The sequence below is a fragment of the Mesitornis unicolor genome, unplaced genomic scaffold, assembly GCF_000695765.1.
Source record: "Mesitornis unicolor isolate BGI_N332 unplaced genomic scaffold, ASM69576v1 scaffold629, whole genome shotgun sequence".
NCBI classification, from domain to species: Eukaryota; Metazoa; Chordata; class Aves; order Mesitornithiformes; family Mesitornithidae; genus Mesitornis; species Mesitornis unicolor.
This window is the reverse complement of record NW_010209004.1, coordinates 51,570-73,799: the sequence shown is the minus strand read 5'-3', so window position 1 is coordinate 73,799 and position 22,230 is coordinate 51,570. Positions and strand designations below refer to the sequence as shown.

Sequence of the window (22,230 nt, the reverse complement as noted above, 5' to 3'; positions counted from 1 at the left end):
CACATTGTCAAGCTTCTCCACCTGACCATCTCCATCTCCTTTCTCAGGGATTTTCACCCCAGGGAGGACAGCCAGCACCGTGGTGACAGCTGGCATGGGCACAGCACTCCAGGACCACCCTTCCTACCCACCCAGGTGGCATTGAATGTACCCAGAGCTTGTCCCCATGCTTCACCATTGCCAACACCAGCTGTGCAGTTGGGACAGTGGGGTCTCAGGGAGTGCAGGCAGAGCCGCCTGTCAGCACGGGGAAAAGCAGGCAGGGGCAGAGACTTACTCTGCCGACTTCCAGAAGTGCCCGGGGTGGGAAAGGCGACGGTTGCGCTTTGGCAGTTTCTCCAGCATGTCCATGAGCTTGGTGAAGGTGGGTCTCTCCTCTTGCTCATAGGCCCAGCAGAAGAGGAGGATGTCCTGCAGCCACAGAGGGTGAGCACATGAGGAAAAGTCAGTCCCTCTCCCACCACGACCTCCACGCCCAATGTCCACCCCATGAGGACCCTATTTCCATCCCTGCATCCTTAAGAAGGGCTGGGGTGGAGGGAATGTGTCCATCCCATGAGGATGCCACCTCCATCACCACATCCTTATGAAGGGCTGGGGTGGAGGGGACGTGCAAGCTGAGCAGATACTTGTGCCACAGCAGCAGGACAAAGCGTCACTGGCTGGGAAGGGAGTGAGGGATCCCTTGCAGTGGGGCACATTCCCTCTCTATTCTCACATGCACGGGGCTCCAGTGCCTGCCCCACATCACCTACCGAGATCTCCTTGCCCATCCCGATCTGGCTGAGGTTGGGCTTCATCCCTCTTCCCACCTGCCAGATGATTGCCTCTGCTGGCTGCGTCTTGAAGGGCCATTCCCGTGCATGCAGCTCATACCAGATCGTGCTGTTGGGAGAGAACGAGGATTAGAGAAGGGAAGAGCTGGGAGGCATCCCAAGGGGGGGCATCTGGATATTGCACCTGCATCCACCACCTCTCCCTGCTCCAAAATCATCCACTTCCAAGAGATGCAAATATGACAACAGAGGTGCTCAGCCCTCATTACAGAGATACTGAGGTTCAACTTAAACATAAGGAAAAGCTTCTTTACTGGGAAGGTGGCAGAGCACTGGACCAGGCTGCCCAGAGTCTCTCTGGAGACATCCAGGCCCGTCTGGACGTGTTCCTGCGTGATCTTCTATGGATGATACTGCTCTAGCAGAGGGGTTGGACTGGATGATCCTCAGAGGTTCCTTCCAACCCCGACCACGTTGTGATTCCGTGATATCATCTCTCCCATTTTCCAGATGGGGAAACTGAGGCTGTCAACTTGACCGAGAGCAAGCTGTTGCTCTTGATTTACACCAGTGGAGAACCTGGCTGGTGGACAAGGGGATGGAGGCTGATGGGAACCATGGGCAGAGGCATGGGCAGAGCCACCAGCCTCTTCCATCAAGTGGGAATCTCCTGTCGTGCTGCAATAGCTCTTTGCCTTGCTGCCCATGGAGCAGCTTAACAGATGATGTGTAGGGTAAAGCGAGCACCAGGGAAGGACGAACCTGAGCATTCACTTTTGCTCTGACTTTTCCCTTTTTTCTCCGCAAAAAGCCCTCCAAGCCACAAAACACCATCCAAGCCATGACATGAACCATTCCCGGTGCCCTCCCCAGGTGATGGCACACGTGAACCCCCGGCCATCTGCCACTGCACCGCTCTTATCGCTAAACCAAGCCTTCCTTTCCATCAGGACTCCCAAATCCAAGGGAATATCCCAAAACAAGGGCATCTCCGGCTGAGCGATGGTCGCCCCCGCGGTCCTCCGCCCCCGCTACCGGAGTTTTGCATCCTCTTTTTCTGGCACCTGGGGGCTGGATGAGCCCCGATTCCTGCAGCGCTGGCCCCCGTTTCCAAGTCCCACTCTCCAGAGCTGCTTTTTCCTTCAAGGGATGCTGTCAGAGATGGTTAAAGCAGCGAGAAATGGGGTGAAAATGGCATTTGGGTGGAGGGGTTCATAAATGATGACTTTCAGATGCAGGGGGGCTCCCTGATTTTTTTATTATTTTTTTTTTTGGAGGAATAGGGGAGTTGGAGAGGTGCAGGTCCTGGCAGCACAGGACAAGATGCTCAGGCAAGAGCAGGGATTTTGAAGGTGCCTGAATGCACCCAATGCAATTAAATTTAACTTTCTGGCTGGGATTTTGGGGCTTAATTTTTCACCTTCCTGCTTTCAGATAAATCCAAAATATCTGGGCTGTATTTCCCGGTGCACGGATGGTGCTACAGAGAGCAGTCTGCTCTGTCTCCCTTTGCACGAGAAGACCGTGCATCCAATATTAATATTAATTACTGCCACGATCTCTCAGGCTTCAGCAAGCAAACGCCACCAGCCTCAGCCCCCTGCTCCGCACCACCCTCACACTCGCCTTAATTTAACATTTCTGTCTTCTTTAAAAGATCTTTTCCTCTTGTTGTCACTGATCCCCAAATCCCTAGAGGGAAGCGGCAATAGCAATAACCCTCCAGATCATCCCTGAGCCTCCTGGGCTCAGTGGAGGGCAGCAGAAACAAGAAAGAGGAAAAACGTGGGAAAATCTTTTAATCTTTTAAGGAAACTCATGCTTTACATAAGGGCAGAGCTCATGCTCAATAAAAAAAGGAAAAACTAAGCCTAAGTAACTGACTCTCACTCAGTTCAATACAATCCCTTAATTACTACTTTATTTTTCTGCTAAAGTTATACCTCGGGGCGGGGAAAAAAACCTAAACCCTTTCAGCTTTAATTACTGCGCTTTTGATGGAAATATTGCCTCCAATAACAGCCCTAATCCCTGCAGCCTTTAAGGTGCCCACAAGAAAATTAATCTGCTGAATAAAAACCCGATAAAACCTTTCTTGAGGCAGGCGTAAGTTTTTACCTTATGTCCGCCTCGAGAAAGGTTTTATCGGGGCGTGAGTGGGCTCCTGCTGTCAGGGGAGCTCACTCCCAGATCAACAGTGAGAGCGATGAAGGGGACTCATCAGTTCTCCTTTTCTTGGCTTTTTAGCATCTCCTTCCTCTAGCAGCCACCTGGTGGGGAGAACTGGGGTGCTTGAGGGCTCCCAGACCTGTGTCCCCAACACTCTGCATCCCCCCCTGATGTCCAGGATGTCTTCTCATTGGTACCTGCCCCAGGAGGATGCAGGGGACAGACTGCGCCAGGCTGGCATCCCCCCAAGAATCCAGATCCCGTTCCCCTGAGCCACTCCAGTCTGTAGCCAAAACAGAAGGATTTGGGGATTTAGGAGGGGTTTAACTCAAAATTTCTCAAAACATGAATGGACTCCAAGTCCAGTGATGGGGATTCCCACAGGCAGTGTCCCCTCAGTGTGGTGGCAAGCAAAGACCGTCCCTCTCCCCTCCCAGCTGCTTGGAGTTGCTCACGCCTGCCACAACCACACTGGTTCTCTGCAGCCCGCCCGCTCGGCGGGGACTCACCCCAGTGCAAAGACATCCGAGTGCTTGGAGAAGGGCAGCTTGTCCTCCTCGGTGTCCGGTGAGAGCTGGCGGATGATCTCAGGGGCCAGGTGGCACAACCAGCCATTCTGGATCCGCAGCTTGTTCTCCCGCCTGCCGAAACACAGAGCCGAAGCTGTGGGTACCACGGAAGGGGACATCTCCACTGGCGAGCAGTCCCCCAGCCCTTCCACCCTCTCCCCAGAGCATTTAAGCCTGGTTTTCCCCACGGCATCCTTGCAAACCCAGGTTTTAACCTTGTTCTGAGAAATGCCACCACGGTGGCTTCATGCCTGTCCCTGCCCAGTGGCAGGGCACAATTTGGGCACAGGAGGGTGGTGAGAGGGGAGCTTCAGCTCTGCTGGGCTGGTGATCAGGATGCAGGGCCTGTCAGGGCCCTCGCTGAGGCTATTACACCAAAACACCTTAAAAAAGCAGGGGGCAAAGCGTTACCTGGGGTAAATCCCACCAGCATGGATACCTGTGGTGGGAGCAGAAGGTTGACCTCTATGGGTCTCTTCTACCAAATCCCCCTATAATAATGGCCTGAAAATCAGTGTTTTCAGGTGTTTGTCCCCAAATACCTTGGTGTCCAAGCCTCCCAGGCCATCACCCATGGGAGTAACGTGACTTTGTTATAATCATTGGCCCTTCAGCCAACCTCAGCTGTCATTTCCTCTACCTCCTCAAGGTCTCCTGCTCAGCAAAAAGACATTAGGCTCCTTTGGCCAACAGTTGAGGTTGACATTGGTTGCTTCGTCATCCTTTACATCCCCCAGCAGGCACCTAGAATGAACCACTGGCTTAAAGAGTGTCCGCGGGCAGGGAAATGGGCAAGGGCTACCAGTGGTGGTAACACATTAAGCTGCTTGATAATGTGTCTAAGCCAAAATTCAGCAGCATAGTTTCGCAGGAGGCAACAAAAACTGCCCTATGTCATGTCAGGCTAGAGAAGGAAGAGTCCGCTGACTTGTGTCAAGAAATTTCTCTCTGTTTGTGCTTTGATGCCCTCCCAAAGATGGTGATGTGCTGTGGTAAGGGATGGCTGTGGGGTTATCTGTCCTCCTGAACTTCAGCTTGGGGCCAAAATCCCAGAGCCCAGGTCTCAGGGGACACCATTGAGGCACGGGCATCTCCATTCACCCCCCAGCTCCCACCGCAAACACTAGCTTCTTGGCTGGCTTTCCCCCCATGGCTGCGTGCACTCAACACATCCAATCCCAACACGACACAGCCCAGATCCTCCCGGCCACAAAGCCACCCCAGTCCCCAGGCACCACCCTCAGGGTCTGGCAGCGCCTGGAGGAGGAGGAACCTCCTCACTAGGGAAGGCGGAATTGCTGATGAACCTCCACGCCCCCAGTCCCCTGGGGACTCAATGGCTCCTCTTCATCCCACTGTGTTGGAGCCATCACTGCAATCAGCGGCACTGGCGAGGGACAGACCCTCTGGCCCCATGAGCTGGAGGTGAGAGCACTTTGGCACAGGGGGGAGGCTTTCAGCTTCCCAGCCGCCTCCCACCGCCATCCCCCAGCCCTGCGTAGCTCTTAATTACAAAGCAGCGTTAAGCACCAGGGCAATTAGAAAAGACACCGAGGAGCTCGCTCGTCCTTCCCTGAGCCTTCAGTCTCTGTCCCCGGGCAGCAGGAAGCAGGACGCAGCGGGCAGCACTCAGATCTGCTCTGCCTCCCTTGGCAAGACCAGGATTGCAACTGGGGCTTTTATTTTTGCTCGTCTCATCTCGTCATCTCGTGCGGTGACACCCCGGGGGCGGTGTTCAGGCTCACCTTGGGATGGTCTGGGGACTGGATTTGGCTCCACAGCTCTTGTGCAAGCCCAGCCCTGTCCCTCTGCAAAGCTCATGTATGCCCGAGCCCACAAGCTGCAGGTTTACGAGCTTCCAGCAATGAGGGCTGAGCTTTAACGTAATCCCAAACGTGGGTCAATCACAGCAATTTGAGGTTTCATGACAAAAGTTTACCCGATTTCATAACTGACCCGGCCACTTCCACCAGTGAAAGCGGCACAACCAGACGAGCCTCTTTCAAAGCCACCGAAGGCCAAGCCAGCCCCAAGGCAAAAGCAAGAGCAGAAGAGCTCTTCAGATTACTCAAGACACACCTCATGCTCCTCTTAATTACAGAGCGGCCCTACCAAGCCCAATAGTGTTTAAGTAAAGGAGAAGTAAACCTGATTTTGCCAGAATAAGACGCTAAATTATGAAGTCTCTGCAGAAAGTATTGTAGCCACAATAGCCATCCCGTTTTCCAGCAGTGCAAGCGTGTCACGGCACAAATGGACACTGCAAACTCCTTGTGCTGGACGCTTTCGTGAACCGAAGGTGAGCTTGCTCTAGGAGGACGAGGAGGATTTTTAAACTAAGTCCTTTTTTTTAACCCTAGTGAAAACAGGCCAGTCTGTAGTTCTCATTCACATCTAAAGCAACATCACCATCCTCAACTTGCCTTGCCAAAATTTGCTCCCTTCTCCACACATGCTTGTCCACACAAGTCGCAGAGGACCCAAAACCGGGCTTTACTGTTCTTCATCTAAGAGAAACCAGAACCAGCAAAAAAACCCACCCTGAAAAGGAAAACCAGACCGGCAGACACTTGCTGCTTCAAAATTCATGGTGAATGATGAGTGCAGATCCCAAAAGCCTTCTCTCAGCTCTCCACCAGCAGAAGACGTGTGTGTCACCAGTGGTCCAGAACAGCCACACTGAAAGCTCCTCAGGGCAGAAGTTTCCCCATTTTTCTTCATTTTTCTAGCAAAACACTGCTCATTTCTGTCCTGCCTTGCATTTCTGACCATCCTTCCTTTGCTGAGCAATCTCCTAGTCTTTACCACCCAAGTGGCATCCTAGTCTTGAGCAGAGATGGCCATGCATTGGTCCACCCCATTGGATATCCCATTTCCCCAGCATCTCGTCACCCATTTTATCTCCAGAGCATCTCTGACCTTCATAGCATAGGTCTCGGGCAAAATTTGGCCATTTTTGCCCAAATCCTTCTACCACTGCTGGAATGAGTTGCAACCTTACCCGGGCAGGACCTAAGTCCCAAATCCCTGCCCAGCTGCTAAACCAGAGCCAAAACCCACTTTGCTGCTGCAGGGAGAGCAGCAGCATTGCTGGATTTCTTGGGCTTCCTAAGCTTTTGGCCAAGTTTGTTCTAAAGCCAGATGATATTTGTACAAGTGTAATGGAAAGGCTGGCTGCTGCCTCGCTGCAAGAGGTGTGGGATGGAGAGAGGCAGTTGTCGCCTTTTCCTCTAATCTTTTGACCTCATCACACGGGAACTAGAAAAAAAAACCCATAATTTCCAAGGTGCATTTTATCTCCTGAGCCTCTTCGCCATAAAGTGATGATGGGCCACAACAACCTCTCCAGTGACAAACCCCATTGCACGGGGCGATGGGGACCAAAAGGACAGGAAGGTGGGTACTGCGCCCTCCTACAGGGAGGAAACCTGTCCGAGCTGCCGGCGCCGATAACGCCACGCTTGGCCCGTGCTGCTTCTAACACAAAGGGTTTAGTGTAAAAGCCCCCTCCCACTGGGGAAAGTCAACAACACGCTTTTTTTTCAGTTTTAACAAAAAAGGAAAAAATAATCTCTGTTCTTTTTTTTCCTCTTCTGTTTCCTTTCCCCTCCAGATTTGCTTCTCTTCCTTTCCACAGCTGCTGAAACTCTTTGCCCTGCCATGCCTACAGCTGGAAAACCTCCCAAAGCACTGGAAAAAAACTCAACACATTTAATAAAACATTTACCAAATGGGCTTGATTCCAAACCCAAAGAGACCAAAAAATATCACAATGCTGTAAATGTCCCATGCTTGGCTCTCGTTTTCTCTGTGTCTTGCTCAATGCCCTGGCTCAGTGCAGACACCATGGCCAGATGCCTGCAGCACCCGAAAGGTCAGCGGAGTGGCCAGGGGACAGCTGGGGGATTATAACAATGGCATTAGGGAGAGGACAAGGAACGAACCAGCTTGGTGAAATGGAGCCTGAGGAGCATCTCCTGGACACTGCAGGGTGGTTTGGCCATGGAAATTATGCATCCCGTGGGAAGCGGTTGGGTCCAAGAGACCCTGTCTGAGGCCAGGTCCTGCCTCTCTGAACCAAACTGCCAAAGACTCGCACGCAGCATCGAGCTCCTTCCTACTGATCAAAAGCAACTATGTCTTTAAACACTAAGTTTAAAAAAGAAATTAAACCAAATCAAACCAAGCTGCAACTTCTGCACCCAAGGAGCAGGGCAAGTCGTTTTCACCGTTCAGCACTGAGCCCAGACCCATCTTGCTGCAGAAATGCCATCCCTCTGGGGCTTTGCACTGCAAACCCAATGCTGGCATTGAGTGTGGAGCTGCATCTCAAGGCAGCACCGCTCATGGGGCAGAGCGGTTTCCGCAGGAGCTCCACATCTCACTCTTCACCCAAAGCAAGCCTTCTCAAAAGTAAAACCCTGGGAGCTGATAGGATGAAATCCCCAGGGCAGCCCCAAGACGCTCAGAGGAACCTTGTCCTCATGTCTACCAAGGACGCAGACTCAGAAAGGTACTTGCAGAGGAGCTTTTTGGGCTCCCTCCCCACGTTCCCAGCTCTAAGGGGAGCTCATCCAGTATTCGCACCCCATTGTGTCCTACCTGCCTGCTTGGAGAACTCCCGAGATGCTGAAGAGGCCGAAGTCAGTAATCACCACCTTCCCATTGTCATAGAAAACATTTTTTGACTTGAGGTCCTTGTGTAGGATCCCCTTGGCATGCAGGTAGCCCATACCCTAGGATGGAAGAGAGAGAAAAATACCCCAAATTTGAAAAAGCAGCACAAACAGACAGGATTCATGCCAGAGCAGGGGTAGCCCCACAACTACTAAGAGGGGGAGAGTCTGGTTGCGAGCATCCCTATGCTGTGGTGGCACGTCCACGATACCAAAGGCTGCACATCCCCAAATGTCCCTGCAGAAAGGGCACATGTCCAGGGGGGTCCCCAGCCCGGGACGGGCATCGGGTGGTGCTCATGGAGGGTGATAGGATCGTCATGTGGGCAGCTCGGCTGCAACAGTGCCTACTTCTCTTCCTGATTAATTGGTTATGTGAGAAAAATTAGTGGCAAACCAAACCGGCAAGTCACTTTCCTGAAATCCTCTGCTGAGAAATTATGATGATGATGATGATGATGTTTTCATCTTCGCTCTTCATATTGGGGCTGGGAGCAGAAGGGTAATAAGTCAAAGCTCTCCATCACCAGTACCGCATACCCCAGCGGAGCCATTAGTGCTTCCTACGTGCACACCGGCACCATTAGTCTGGAAACAAGCGCCTTGCAGGAGTCCTGCCTTAATTCTTTTCCCCCAGGAAAAACTACTTGGTGGTTAATTAAAATTATTGCTAATGATGCAAAAAAAAGGCCATGGGTGGGAAATCCAAATTCCCCTGCACCGGGCTTGTTTAGTGTCAGCAAATGGAGCAGACTGCCAACCGCTCCATGTGGCGGACGTTCAGCTCAACAGGATGGGGAGGGCGATGAAAGACATTTATTTGCCTTCGGCAGGGCTTTCCATGCTGCCTCACTTCTAATTCCCATAAGCAGACAAGGGGAAACTTGGTCTAGAGGAAGCTACTGAAGGATAAATGGCAAATGGGCCAGCAAACTGTTGCTTAAGAGCAAATATCAGTTATCTATCACTGACACGGGGGGATTTATTAACTGTGTTTCCACAGGGGTCCATCCTAGGTCTGATCTTTTCACATATTGTCATTAACCACACAGGCAGTGGAACAAGAATGTATTTTTAAGTTTGTAACTGCTGAATTTCTGAATTTCTGAATACAAATTCAGAAACAACCTAGGAAAAATTGGGAAAGCAACCTGAAAAGCCCACAGATCCTCAAATGCAAATACTCCAAGGATGTTGGAAGAAATCCTGGAGGTACCGAGGATGTGCCAGCAGCACAGACCTGTGGGCATCTGCTCCAGGGTCAATGGGAAGTGCTGAGGCAATCAGGGACAAAGTGAGGACAGCAGAGCCCAACCCAGCATGTCAAGGGGGTTTAACTGTACCCCTCAGTGGTTAGAACCTGAGGAGCCTCTGCTAAGGGTTGCTGGAGGAAGGAAAGGATTCGAGGCTGCGACTGGCTCCGAGATGCCACAGCTGCAGCTGGATGCTGGGACCATTCCAGGCACTGGGATTAATTAGGGGTCTCTGGGTCCCAGCACATTAAATAATGATGAGGTTTAAAAATCTGCTTTAATATGTCACTGTCACTTTCACAAAGTGCCATAAAATGCAAAAAAACCCAGCATTTCAACGCCATGAGCCTGTTCCTCCTGCAGGGCCCCGAGCACCCCCAGGACAGGGGGAGACCCAGCGCCACGGGGATGCTCCACAGCCCCCTCGCAGCACCTGGGGGTGACCAGAGCTGGGAACAGGGACTTTACAGCCATGCTCACATGGCAGACAGGAACGCATCTCCCATGCAATCGCCAAACGAAGCGGAACCTTTGTGGAAGGTATTTCTCCAGGCAAACCCAAATCCCTAGCCTCACCCCACAGGGTATTGCACAGATCCCACTGCAAATTCCAGCCCCGCCGCCTTCGTCCTCGGGATGATCTGTGAGAAAACACTCCTGGCCCGGTAATACCTTAATTTTCTTGGCTGCCCGGCGTGCGCGAAAAGCCAGCTCCCTCTGCCGGCTTTGCTTCTCAAATAAATTAACTTTTTGAGAATCACAGCATAACAAGAGCCCTCGCATCCGCTAATCCGATAAGCCTAACGGCTCTCCCACTGCATACGGGGACTCAAAGGATAAAGTCAAACAACTGCCGTGGCCCTGCCGCCAGCTCCTCCAGGCAATGCTGCCCCAAGTCTAACCAAACCAAGATGTTGGGGTCTTCCTTCACTTCTTCACACCAGCCACCTCCAAGACCACCAAAATCTCCTTAACGTCTGCTGATGGTTGACATGGAGAAGTGGGAAGGCAGAGGAACTGCTCCTCCTGGTGCACACCAGCACCGGGATGGCTGTATCAGGTATGCGATAGACCTATCGGTGCACAGAGAGAGCCTGGGCTCAGGACCCAAGCTCCACAGCTTTGTCTTTGGACCTCTACTCATTCCTACAGGGACCTGCGTCAGACCCAAAGCCCCTCTGCTCTGCAGCAGCAGCACCCAACCCTGTACTCCCAAGGAGGAGAGGATGCAGGGATGCTGACAACCAGGTCTACGTGTGTTCACGCTGATTTGCTCCAGCAGATCTCATGGGTGCAATCTCATAGGTGAGTTCTCACGGGCTGAACACTTTTCATAGTGATACCTTGATCTCACAGATCCAGTGATGCTTCCCCAGTGCTGGCGATGCCTCGCAACACTACAAAGAGTTTGAGGTTTCCAACTCGTTCCTAATGCACATGCAAGCTGCAGAAGATGGCAACCTCTTAGCCTCGTCCTATGAAAATCCCCAAAACAAGAAGCAACAAAGCTCACACAGAGAAAGGGGCTGAACCAAGCCAATACCTCCTGCTGTGGACATCTGGGAGGCGAGAACCCTGCACACAAGAGCAGTGGTAGTCAGGGGAGAAAATGCGAGGCAAACCCGTGTGATGTTCGAGATGTTTGCTCGGTGGGAAAAATCCATCTTTAAAGAGTGGAAAATGCAGATCAAAAATGAAGCAGGGAGGCCCTCAGCTGTCTCAGACGCCCCAACTTGCAAGAGCCAGAGCTTGCAAGAAGGTGCCTCCACCCAACATAGGGTGCACAACAGCCCCGCGTGGGGTTGACAAGCCTCACCCAATGGGCCCAGGAGCACCCTTGGAGTGGGCAGACCTGCCCAATGCCTCAGGACAGGACGCTGGAGATGGTCACTGGAGAAATTAATCACCTGTGGCTTCTCTCCATCACGCCAACACACAGCTCAGCCATGTCACAGCTCCAAGACGCACCTTACAATGCCCAGGGAGATGCAGGGGGCTCAGCAAAGTGGCCAAGCCTATGCTCAACTGTCAGCTCCTGCCCGGAGCCTTCAGGGGAATTTAAGGAATTTACTTTAAAAACAGCACACACTTTGCTAAATTTGGGTGTAAATAAATGCAAAATAGGCAATGTAATAAGAAACAGCATAAGCACAGGCAGGAGAATGGCATCATTCAGGATTTATTGCAGAATATATTCTGGTTTCTAACATGGATTTGAATATTTAAAGGGGTTTAAGATCTGCCAGAAAAACTTACTTATTTCTTTTTTTTGTTCCCATAGAAGTATGATAACTGTGAGCTCAGCCCCAGATGATCTGACCTTGCTCGGGGTGCTGCCCGACCTTGAGCAGGGCAGCATCATAGCTGCTGGGGTAGGACATATGTCAAATACTTTTGGTACCTTTTAGTGTTAAATATGTTTGGAATCACAGTAAAACACAATTTTGGCAGACAGCTCGACACCTCTTGGGAAAACAAGCCACTGCAGACACTCGATGGGACGCTCTGAACTTCCCGGCCACTTGACCCTGCCACATGAGGATCCTCCCCAGTGACTATTTATACAGTCAAGTCTGAAGCATCGAAGATGCACTTTGAGTCGTCTTTGCCGTGAAAGGAAAAGCTTTTTTAGCTCTGAAAAATGTACATGTGCTCTGCCTTGTGGCATGCATGACCCCCTGCCATAAGCACCACAATGCTGACTCCTCTGGGCACCGTGGCTTTGGGATGCTCTGGCTACAGAGATGTGGAAACCTCAGACCAACCACAAATTATCGGGGCTTTTTGGTTTTGTTTGTTTTTTTCCAAGAGGAGAGGAATATCCAAGCAGCAACTTGCAGCAGCAGCAGCGCTGGACAAACATAGGCACTTTCAAGAAGCCGTGGCCAGGATGAGCCCTCGGCTACATGGGCAGCCCATGGGAAGCCTTGGTGCCACCTCAGTCATCTCAGACTGGGTGAGGGAGGTCTGGGAGACCTGGATTTTAAAGCCAAGGGGTGCTATCCTGCCCAGCCTCCTTGGCTTCTTTAGTCCCCCTCCCTGGGCTCCAGGCTGGATCCAGACCCTCATCGGTGTCAAGCTGCCCCCACATCATGCCGTACCTTCACGATTTCTTGAGCTATCTGCCTCGTCTTGTTGACATCCAGGACGATTTTGGCATCTCTTACCACCGAGTAGAGAGTCCGTCCTTTGCACAGGCTGAAAGAACAGGAAAAAAAGAGAAGATAAAAACACAGTTTATAAACCCCCACCAAGAAACATCCCCAAATTATCAAGGCAGCGGCTGTGACAGGCAACTATAAATAACCACAAGAGCTTTGGCTATGTCTCAAGGCAGACTGAAGATTCAGCATGAAAACTGGGGGCTCTCCCCAGTTTGGCACTGGGAGGGGGCTCACGCTGCTCCCTGGTGCGTGCTGGTGCCACCGCCACGGTGCCAAACCCCATAAGGGGTGACCCGGGCTGGTTCCCGGCTTTCCCTGTCTCCCAGCCACCCGCAAAGCACCTGGTCCTCTCGCTGCAGACTTTTTGTGCAAAACTGGCCGCGGCTCCCCGCCTCTTCCCCCGCCGCATACAATACCCACAGATGTAATGTGAGTCAAAAGAGGAAAGACAGGGAGGGGGGGAAAAAGCCCCACAACCCAATGCACTGTACAATGTCCTCCAATTTTCCTTCTCGTACCAATTACAGTAAAATCTATTTACAGAGCCTTAATTACCAAAGGCAGCTGGAGGGGGAGAGGGGGGGATATAAACCAATTAAAAATATATTGACATTTGAATATCATAATGGAGTACGTGGGTGGATGCTGCCTCGACTCCCGCCCACAAAAAAGGGCTTTTTTGCTTTTCTATATCCACCCACGCTCATTATAGGCAACTTTAGAAAGATGAGACTGGATACCTGCACCCGGGAAATAAAGCACCCGACACACATCTCGTTAAAGAGGCTTCAGCGACCACAGACGTTAATTTGATCCTGTTCTAGTTAACAAATAAAATGTTACGGGGTTTAATTCCTCTCCTCTCTCCTGCTCAGCTCCACTGCTCTCCCCCTCACCTCTCTTCTCCAGCCCCAGGGGTGCCAGCACAGACCAGGATGGATTTGGTCCTTTTTGGGTAGAAATAACCAGCCCGAGTCGTGCCTTGATACAAGGGCTGAGGAGCATCACACCGAGCTGCCCTCAGATGGGGAGAGGGGATGGCTTGGACCCTTAGCATGGATGAGGAAGAAGAGGCTCGCCAAAGGTAGGGATGCTGAGCACAGTGGCTTCCATCACCTGGGTGTAAATAAGGTCCCCACGAGCGATTAGGCCCTGAGAGCAAAGATGTTGGAGGCTCACCTCCAGAAAGTCCGAGAAGCCAAGCTCTCCACAGCTCTTTGGGGGATTAAACAGATTGGGATTAGGATAGTGCTCGCTGGGATTAAACCTTGCTCGCTTCTTCAGAAGCTCACAGATACAAAGGACCTTCCTGCTCCTAGGCCAGAACCTCCATGTCCCTCCATGGGATACAATTTTCAGGTCAAGCAGTGAAGCAGGAATGGGACTGGTCCCATATCTTACGAGTTTTGGGAAGACAACAGCACCCTTCTGAGCACTTTGTCTCAGGTCGTGTTGGAAATAGTCTTGCTGGACACAAGCGAGCCGTGGCAGGGAATTTAGGGCATCTTCATACCGAGCTGCTTCCTCAGTAATGCCTTTCCTTCCCCAGGTGTCCCTGAGCACACCAGTAGATGGGAAACTGGAGGCACCCACAACCACAAACACAATTTTCCTCTAAACAAATCAGCTGCTTCCTATCTTCAGCAAGAGTTTGGCTGCAGAAAATACAAATTCATGTGAAGATTAGGATCCAAGCACTCGAGCTCCTACTTGGAAATAAGTGAGAAAGAAAACTCTTGGGTTTCTGCAACCGGAATTAAAGGGTGCAGAAAAATCACTGACATAAATTCTGTTTCCACTGCCTTTTCAGTATGAAGTTTTTTGCACTAATTTGCTAAATAATCCTGTAATGCTTTAAGCTCTGCAATGCAACAATGCTTTCTGCCACCTCCCATGGCCTGCCTGCGCACCAAGGCATGCCTCTAGCCCTCCCTTTGCCCCAGCAAATGCTCACTTTTCCCCTGGAGAAAGCCATTACAGAAAGTTGCTTGAAGTCTGCGTTAGCCAGGAATCGACACTGCAAGTGCAATGAACAGATCAGCACTGGAAGAGGGTTTGATTCTAGCCCTGAAGTGAGTTAAGATCAGCTGTTTTCCTGGAAAAGGGTCGTTTGGAGAAAAATCCTCCAATTTCTGCCTATCTGAACTGGAGAGATAACCCCAGGAGCGGAGCCCACAGCCCCATCCTGGTGAGATGCCACCACTCAGATGTCTCCACTTCGTTTACAGAATCACAGAATCATTAAGGTTGGAAGAGACCTCTAAGATCATCAACCCAACACCACCATGGCCACAGCCATGTCCTGAAGTGCCACATCCACATGCTTCTTGGACCCCTCCAAGGATGGTGACTCTACCACCTCCCTACGCCGCCCCTGTCCAGTGTCTGACCATCCTACAGAGGGACCACGTGAAAGGAGGCAGTGGATGCACCTGACGCGAGACCCGGCACAAGGAGACCGCCGGGGTGGTGGTATCATCCCCATGGTGGTGGTACCAGCACACGGTGGAGCACTGCAGGCACGGGATGTGTCACCACTGCTCCTCAGACCTTGGTAGAGTCATCGAGGCAGCCCAGGTGCCTCTTTCCTCCCTTCGATGAGTAAGTCTTCTGAATTAATTCAACTAGCAACCACTGCACCGGTATTTGTTAGAGTTTTCTTGCTGGATAAGGAGCTGCCAATGCAGAGATAAAGCCCAGTTGATACCTATTATGCAGCACCTGAGCCCATTCAGCCACCACCTGCAGAACCTTTTCACGGCAGAGCTCAACAATTTCGCTTCTTCTCGTTCCTCGCCTGCCATCAATCGCTCCCCATTCGGGCAGGAGCGGCAGGCACAAAGCGCGGCTCCCAGGGCACGCACATCATCTCCCGCCTTTCCACTTCAAGAGGTCGACGCTGAGCCACGGCATTGAGGTACCCAGCCGGCTGCGAGCGAGCGATGCTGTGGATCGCAGGGCCGGAGACCGCCTGCGCTTGACACCAGAAACAAAGGCACATGATTTGCGTCTTCAGATGGATCCCAGCTTATTCACAAATAGATACTTGTCTTCTCCTCCTAAACCTCCCCATCCCATGTCAGCAGAGCAGGCAGGTTGGTGACGTGTGTGGAGACCAAACCCCATCCAGAGCCGAGGGGCAGCAGTCACAGCCCGGCCAGGCAGGTTTGGGAAACACAAAGGTCCTTCCCGGGGTCCCCAGGAGCCAGGAGGCCCCCTCAACCACCAGTGCAACCTCGGCTCGCAGCCTTCCCCAGCACCAGGACTGTCCCAGCCCCATCCCGCTGCAGATGCGAGACTCTCTTCAAAATGAGTTTCTGAAGTGTTCAGCCAAGCAAGCCAAATCCCAAATTGCTTTATAAACACTCTGCATTACACCAGCGTGGGCTGAAGACATCAGCAACGGGAGCAAAGCCAAAGCGACTTGCAGAGGAACAATTTGGGAGAGATGAGTGAGGAAGAGCTGGAGCACTGCACCTCTTGATATTTTTGCCATTTGATGTGAAGACAGCCTCATCCATCCCTCCACCCCCATCACTGGAGTTTTTTCCCCCCACCCTGCAATATTAATGGCCATCACCTCTCCAGGGTTGAAAACCTCAGCCTGGCTCCTGCTCAGGAGCAGGAGTAAATCCAGGGCTGATGGCATGGTGGTTGTGCGCACATCACCGTGCTGTTACTCACCGGTGTTTTGTGCTTTTCTTCCCTCTGCCCAACCATCCACATAAATGCCCATTAAATTAAATAGGATCATTTGAGCACCCCAAAGTGATAAACGCCAGACCCCAGGAAGCTTATTACTTGCTAGTATATTGATTTATGGGGAACCAGCTCAGATACCATGGTGATAGCCAGCACTATACACCCAGGGGAGACACAGAAGGCGAGAGTGGGAATTAATAATAAGTACTTTAATATAAAAATACCTCTGCTAGCAGGTTACATCTGTGCTCGAGGAAAAACGGAGCAGAGGAGGGGCTGCTCAGATGCTTCCCCATTCCCTACCAGTTTACCAATTTTTAGTATTTCACAGAAAAGAAGAAATCTTCGGGGAATATTAAGAAAGATACAACCACGGCAACCAGAGCCGCTGAGCTGGGACTTACTTGATTTCATTTGCCCAGGACGGGCCGCAGCAGGGAGGGGAGAACGACTACAGCACAAGCCTGCACGTGCCTGAGTTATTTGGGAAGTTTTCAAGCTGCAGCCATATAGACTCCCTTGTTTTTCTCCTTTGCCGACATCTGGCAATTGTGCTTTTGAAACTACACAGCCACAAATGTGTTTCACAAAATGGAAAATTAAACAAGGCTGAAAGAGCAGCAAAGGGAGAGACTTGGGTTAATTTTTATCCCTCAGCTTTGTTTTCCTCAAAATCAGTAAGAAATATTGCACTCTCGATGCACACTGTCCCTGCTACACTGGCGTGAGAGAAACAGAGCATCAGCATCATCATCATCACCCAGCTCAAGCTCCCCAAGTCCTCTGCAGCCAAACAGCACCCCAGGGACAATGGGGACACCCAGTCGGGACAACCAGGGTCACACTGACATGAGATGCAATGAGTTTGTTGGGTCTCAGTCTAAGGAGGAAGCTGGTATGTGTCAAACCCCACACCTACATATATATATATTTTTTAAATAATTTTTTTTTCCAAAATGAAAAGATTGGGGGCAGCAGGGATGAAAAAGCTCTGCAAGATGTGCTCAGGACTGGTTTCACTGGGATTCACAACCACCAACACCTCCAGGGGAAGCAAAGCAGCTCTCCTCTGAGCCACACACACCCAGCACTCTGGGTCTTTGCATGGAAACATTTCAGCCCCAGGACTACAACTTTTATTTCATTTCCCTCCTGTGCCCACTGCAAGCAGGAAGCTGCCTTCCCCTCATTCCCATTGCTCTCAACAACAGCAACGTGTGGTTTCTTCCCTCCCCATGCACCCAGAAGCACCATCCATCCTCACTGAACCATGACTGGAGTTCACATGACCGGGGAGGAAAGCAGCAGCCGAAAGCTTAGGGCCGTGAAACGCTGGACCAGTAGCCTGCAGACCTGATGCCGAGCATCAGCATCCATGGGAGTCTGGTCCTGCCAGGGCAATCCCAGTACTTTTTCCATCAAACTCCACCTCCAAATTGAACCCTTACCCAGGTGTCCCAAAGCAGCCCCACTGGGGAGACAGGGAATTCATGACCTGCCCCTAGCAACGTTTTCAGCCACAGCAAAACTCAGACCCCCAGCCTGGACCTCGCAGCCTCTGCAGAGCCAAATCAGTGCAGGGAAATCGAAAAGCCCCAACGAGACGATGCTCCCTTGTCCCGCGCTCACTATCTCTGCCTGATGGAACTGCCGTCCTTTGATGGATATTACTTAGGCAGCAAAATTTTCCTCCCAGCAGCTGGCGTGCGAGATAACTGCGGCCAGCGGAGCCCAACTGCAAGGGCTGAAAGAGGAGGAGGAGAAGGGGGATCAGCCTCCCCGAAAAGTAGCTCCAACTCCATCACAGCTTTGGCAAAACCCAAGTTATTTAGAAAAAAGCAAACTCCATGCATTTTTATTTCAAGGAGATAGCGTCAGAGAGTGATTCTACAGCTGCGAGGAAAAGAGCTAAGAGACAGGTGAATGCAAAGCAGCTCCAGCGGCTTATCTAAAGCCCTGGTTGCAAACAAGTCATCCGAAAATACTCAATGCTTCAGGTGCCACTTGCTGCCTTTTGAAAGTCTGCGTTCATAATCGGCTCCGAGAGAGCTGACTGGGTGCACGGGGATGTGCAAAGGTGCTTTGACCCCTCCTTGCCTTTGAAGGAGCAAAATATATTCCCTGTGCCCTGACCCTCCTGCTATTTTGAACTTCTGGAAGGAAAAGAAACGTTAAAAAAACACCCTTCTTCTGAAGAGAGGCAAGAAGAAAGTCTTTTGATCAAGACGGATGCTTCACTGAAACCCAACTCCACTTTGGAAGAGTAATAATAATTATTATTAATAAAAAATTAATAATGCTGTCACAGGAGGGATCTGTTTCCCTGGGCAGGCTCCTCTCTGGCGAGGCAGGAGGATGTCAGCACGTGGGTCCCCCACGAAATGCCCCAGCTCCAAAGAGGATCCCAGCATTGAGGATGCTCAGAAAAAATAAGGAATCGCGCTGAGATGTCACTCGGTAGTGAAGGGAAGAGCTGGCACAAGCAGAAAACCTTGGTGGGACCATCTCAGCAGGGCGCTTAATCACAGGCTTTCCCTTAAACACTCACTTCAATCCCTTCCTCTCCAGCAAAGTACTTCAGCACTGAGTCCCGTGGCGTTAAGTACCCTCCCCAAGAAGTCATGGCCAAAATAGAAATATTATGGCACTTTGAGACACTTTCAAAATACAAAGGAGAACTCTGCCCCACCGGAGGAGCACATTAAGGGGGTGCTAACAAACAGCTGCTGGCAGGGATTTGATGCTGCAGTGGGTGAAGAGAAGCTCAGCCAGCGCTGAAGTTATTTTGACACTAAACACACTCGCAGAGGAGCCTTTCCCCTCACCCCCGCCACCCTCTTTGCTCGGGATATTTTGGTATCCTCCCCAACCCACCCCTCTCCACAAGCTGCCAAGAGCGACGCTGTCTCCAGGCGGAAGATATATACTCGCTTAACGTATATATTAATACACGTATTGACTTTCCCGTTGTCAGTCGTTATCAAGATTTATCCAGCCTGATGGCCTCTTATCGATTGCGAAGGAGTGTATTCCCACGGGTCAATCAATTCTGATCCAGCCCGTGGCACCAAGTCAATACCTATTTATTATATGATCTACGAGCTCCATTACTTGAACTGCGAGGCGAGGGGAAAGGCAGCAGAAAGCAAGGGGAGGGAAAACAACCAAGAGGCAGGCAGGAGGGGATGCTTTGGCTCCCAAAGCAGGGCTTGAACGTGCTTCTGCACCCAAAATACGCCCATGAGTGAAGAGAGAAGGGACCTCAAAGGCATCTCGGCAAACACCCAGCTCTGGGATGCATGGCTCCAGCCCTGCATGAAGGAAAATAACGTGGCAGCTCTGTGCCTCGGTTTCCTTCCTGTTGAGCAGGATTTACAGCTCCTAGTTAACTTTCCAGGGAAAGAAAGAAGGCTGATGGATGTATTTTGAGATTGTTGGGTTACAGTGAGGAGAAAAAGCCAATTGTTGTTCATTAAAGTCTAAACAGTCAACATTGCTCCCTGCAGCAAACAATGGGCTGGCTGCGAGCAGCACACATGGGCTCGCCCAGACCACCCTGGCCTCTCGGAGCACCCACAGGGCAAAACCAAGCAGCCCCAAGCTGTTTTGTCTCAAGTGTGAGGGTTTACAACCTTCCCCATTCACTCTCAATCCTTCAAATCACATTAAATACCCGCTTGGCCCCCACCTCCCTGAGCATTAAGGTTTACAAGCCCAAATCCTTGGCAGCTGAGCCAGGCCCCTGTAAATGTCAGGAGGTTTGGCATGCGGAGTGAAGAGCTGAGCGTTTAAAGCTGAGCTTTGTCCAGAGGTCCCTCGTGCACACAGGGAACAGGGTCTGTGGAGGGCAAAGGATGCACTATGTGGAGCCACACATCAACATTGCCAAAAGTCAGCATAGAAATAAATTATAAAATCAAAATAAACCAATATTTAGCCCACACAGTGAAAAGAAGTTATCCTGTAAGGCACAGCCGCAGTATCTCTGATATTCTCCCGCACACTCACACCTTCCCCATTAATTTGTGGCAGGTAATGTGTTCCCTGTTGTTAAAGCCAGTTTGCTTTGCCATGGAGGAAGAAAGAGCAAACTTTATTCTCATTTTTGGGATCAGAAAAGAGCCTGGGTTTATGTCCACCCCTGACACTCAGCTCCCCACCACTAACCACCAGCTCCAGGGAAGGGTTTGGGAGACGCTTCCTCTCCTGCAGAAATACTCCACATTCTTCTGCTGAAAGGCACCTTCGACAAATTAATTCTCTTTATATAGCCCTGCCATGGTCAAGCTTAATTTCTAACGTTCTTCTCCTAATGTTCCCCTTGGTCTTCTGAACGCATCACAGCAGGGACATAAATCAGGGACAAACTCCAGGGTCTTCGCACAGGTTCCTAGTGCCACATTTGAGCTTTTAACTAAAAATCAAGTAATCTTCTTAGAAAAGCTGCGCCAAATCCCCCACACAAGCCAGCGAGAGCTCAAAGCAGGGGCAAGCTCCATCCCAAACCTCCTCTCTCCTGCCTATCAGCCTTGTGAACCTTGCTTGCAAACAACATTGGAGCCCCCTCTGAAAGCTGCACCCAGTGTGCTGATCCCCTCACTCACTACAGACTCGATGAGACCCAGGAACCTTGGATCAATAAGCATTAAAATCTTCCTTTTTTTTTTTTTCCCAGCAAGAACACCCAGAATCCCAAAACCTGGTTGTTTCTGCAATCCATTACCTTCGTGGGTGGCTCGGGCTGTTTAAATAGCATTAGAAAACTGTGAAGACGTTGTCCTTTGCAGGACCTCCTGGGGGGCTGAGGCTTTACCTCCCCTCCTCACATTGCTACCAATGGGGGCTGGGACCAGGAGTCTCAAGAAGCCTTCGAGAGCCTTCAACACCAGCAAAAACAACCTCTCATTTGCCTGCATGCAGCAAACACGGCATTTTTCAGCCCTTTCATTTCCACTGGGCCGAGGACTTTGATGCCGTTTAGTGCTATCCATTATGCAGCACTCAAAGCACTGAGGCTCCCATTCGCTCTCGCTGACGACTAATTAAGATGAATGTTAACTGTCCCCACCGCTCATTACCCAAGAGAGAATCTATTAGCGGCTCTGATGGAAGCGCTCTTTGGAGTCACAACCTCCCTCTGCCAAATACGCTGAATTTCTTCTTCCTTTCTAACCCAGACGGTCACATTATGAGAGTCAACTCAAGAACCACATCATGGTTTGGGTGGGAAAGGACCTTTAGAGGTCACCAAGTCCAATCCCACTGCCAGAAGCAGGCGCATCTTCAACCAGTTCAGGTCGCTCAGAGCCCCGTCCAACCTGACCTTGAACGTTTCCATGGATGGGGCATTTGCCACCTCTCTGGGCAACCTGTGCCAGTGTTTCGCCATCTTCAAGGTAAAAAATTTCTCACTTAAATCTAGTCTGAATGCCCTCTCTTTTAGTTTAAAACGATCATCCCTTGCCCTATTGCAACAGACCCTGCTAAAAAGTCCCTCCTCATCTTTTCTGTAGCCCCTTCAGGTACTGGAAGGCCTCCCCAGAGCCTTCTCTTCTCCAGCCTATAATGATACCAGGGGTTGTCCTACCCAGGTGTAGGACCTTGCACTTGGCCTTGTTTAACCTCATGATGTTCAGACAGGCCCACTTCTCCAGCTTGTCCAGCTCCCTCTGGATGGCATCCCGTCCCTCGGGCATCTCAACCGCACCACTCAGCTTGGTGCCACTTAGAAACGTGCTGAGGGTGCACTGGATCCTACCATCTATGTTGTTCATGAAGATACCAAGCAGTGCTGATCGCAGTCATCTGGCCAGACCAATGGTTAAAGCAGAGAAAGCCAGAGCGTTAACCCAAAGCATCACACCATCAGCAAGCTGCTGCCTCAGTTTCCTCTCTCAGCTTTTGCCTGCAGGCTGTGGTGT

The 22,230-nt window shown here is 51.0% G+C and overlaps 1 protein-coding gene across 1 annotated transcript in view; it reads right to left on the bottom strand.

The window, feature by feature from the left end:
* Nucleotides 1-273: 273 nt before the first annotated feature.
* KSR2 (kinase suppressor of ras 2) overlaps nt 274-22,230 on the bottom strand; it is a gene marked incomplete at its 5' end in the record, with an annotated part of 67,731 nt that continues 45,774 nt past the window's right edge. The window contains 5 exons of the mRNA XM_010192705.1: nt 274-411; nt 756-885; nt 3,455-3,586; nt 8,117-8,250; nt 12,545-12,641. Coding sequence (XP_010191007.1) covers nt 274-411; nt 756-885; nt 3,455-3,586; nt 8,117-8,250; nt 12,545-12,641 — 631 coding nt within the window. The remainder of the gene's footprint in view (nt 412-755; nt 886-3,454; nt 3,587-8,116; nt 8,251-12,544; nt 12,642-22,230) is intronic.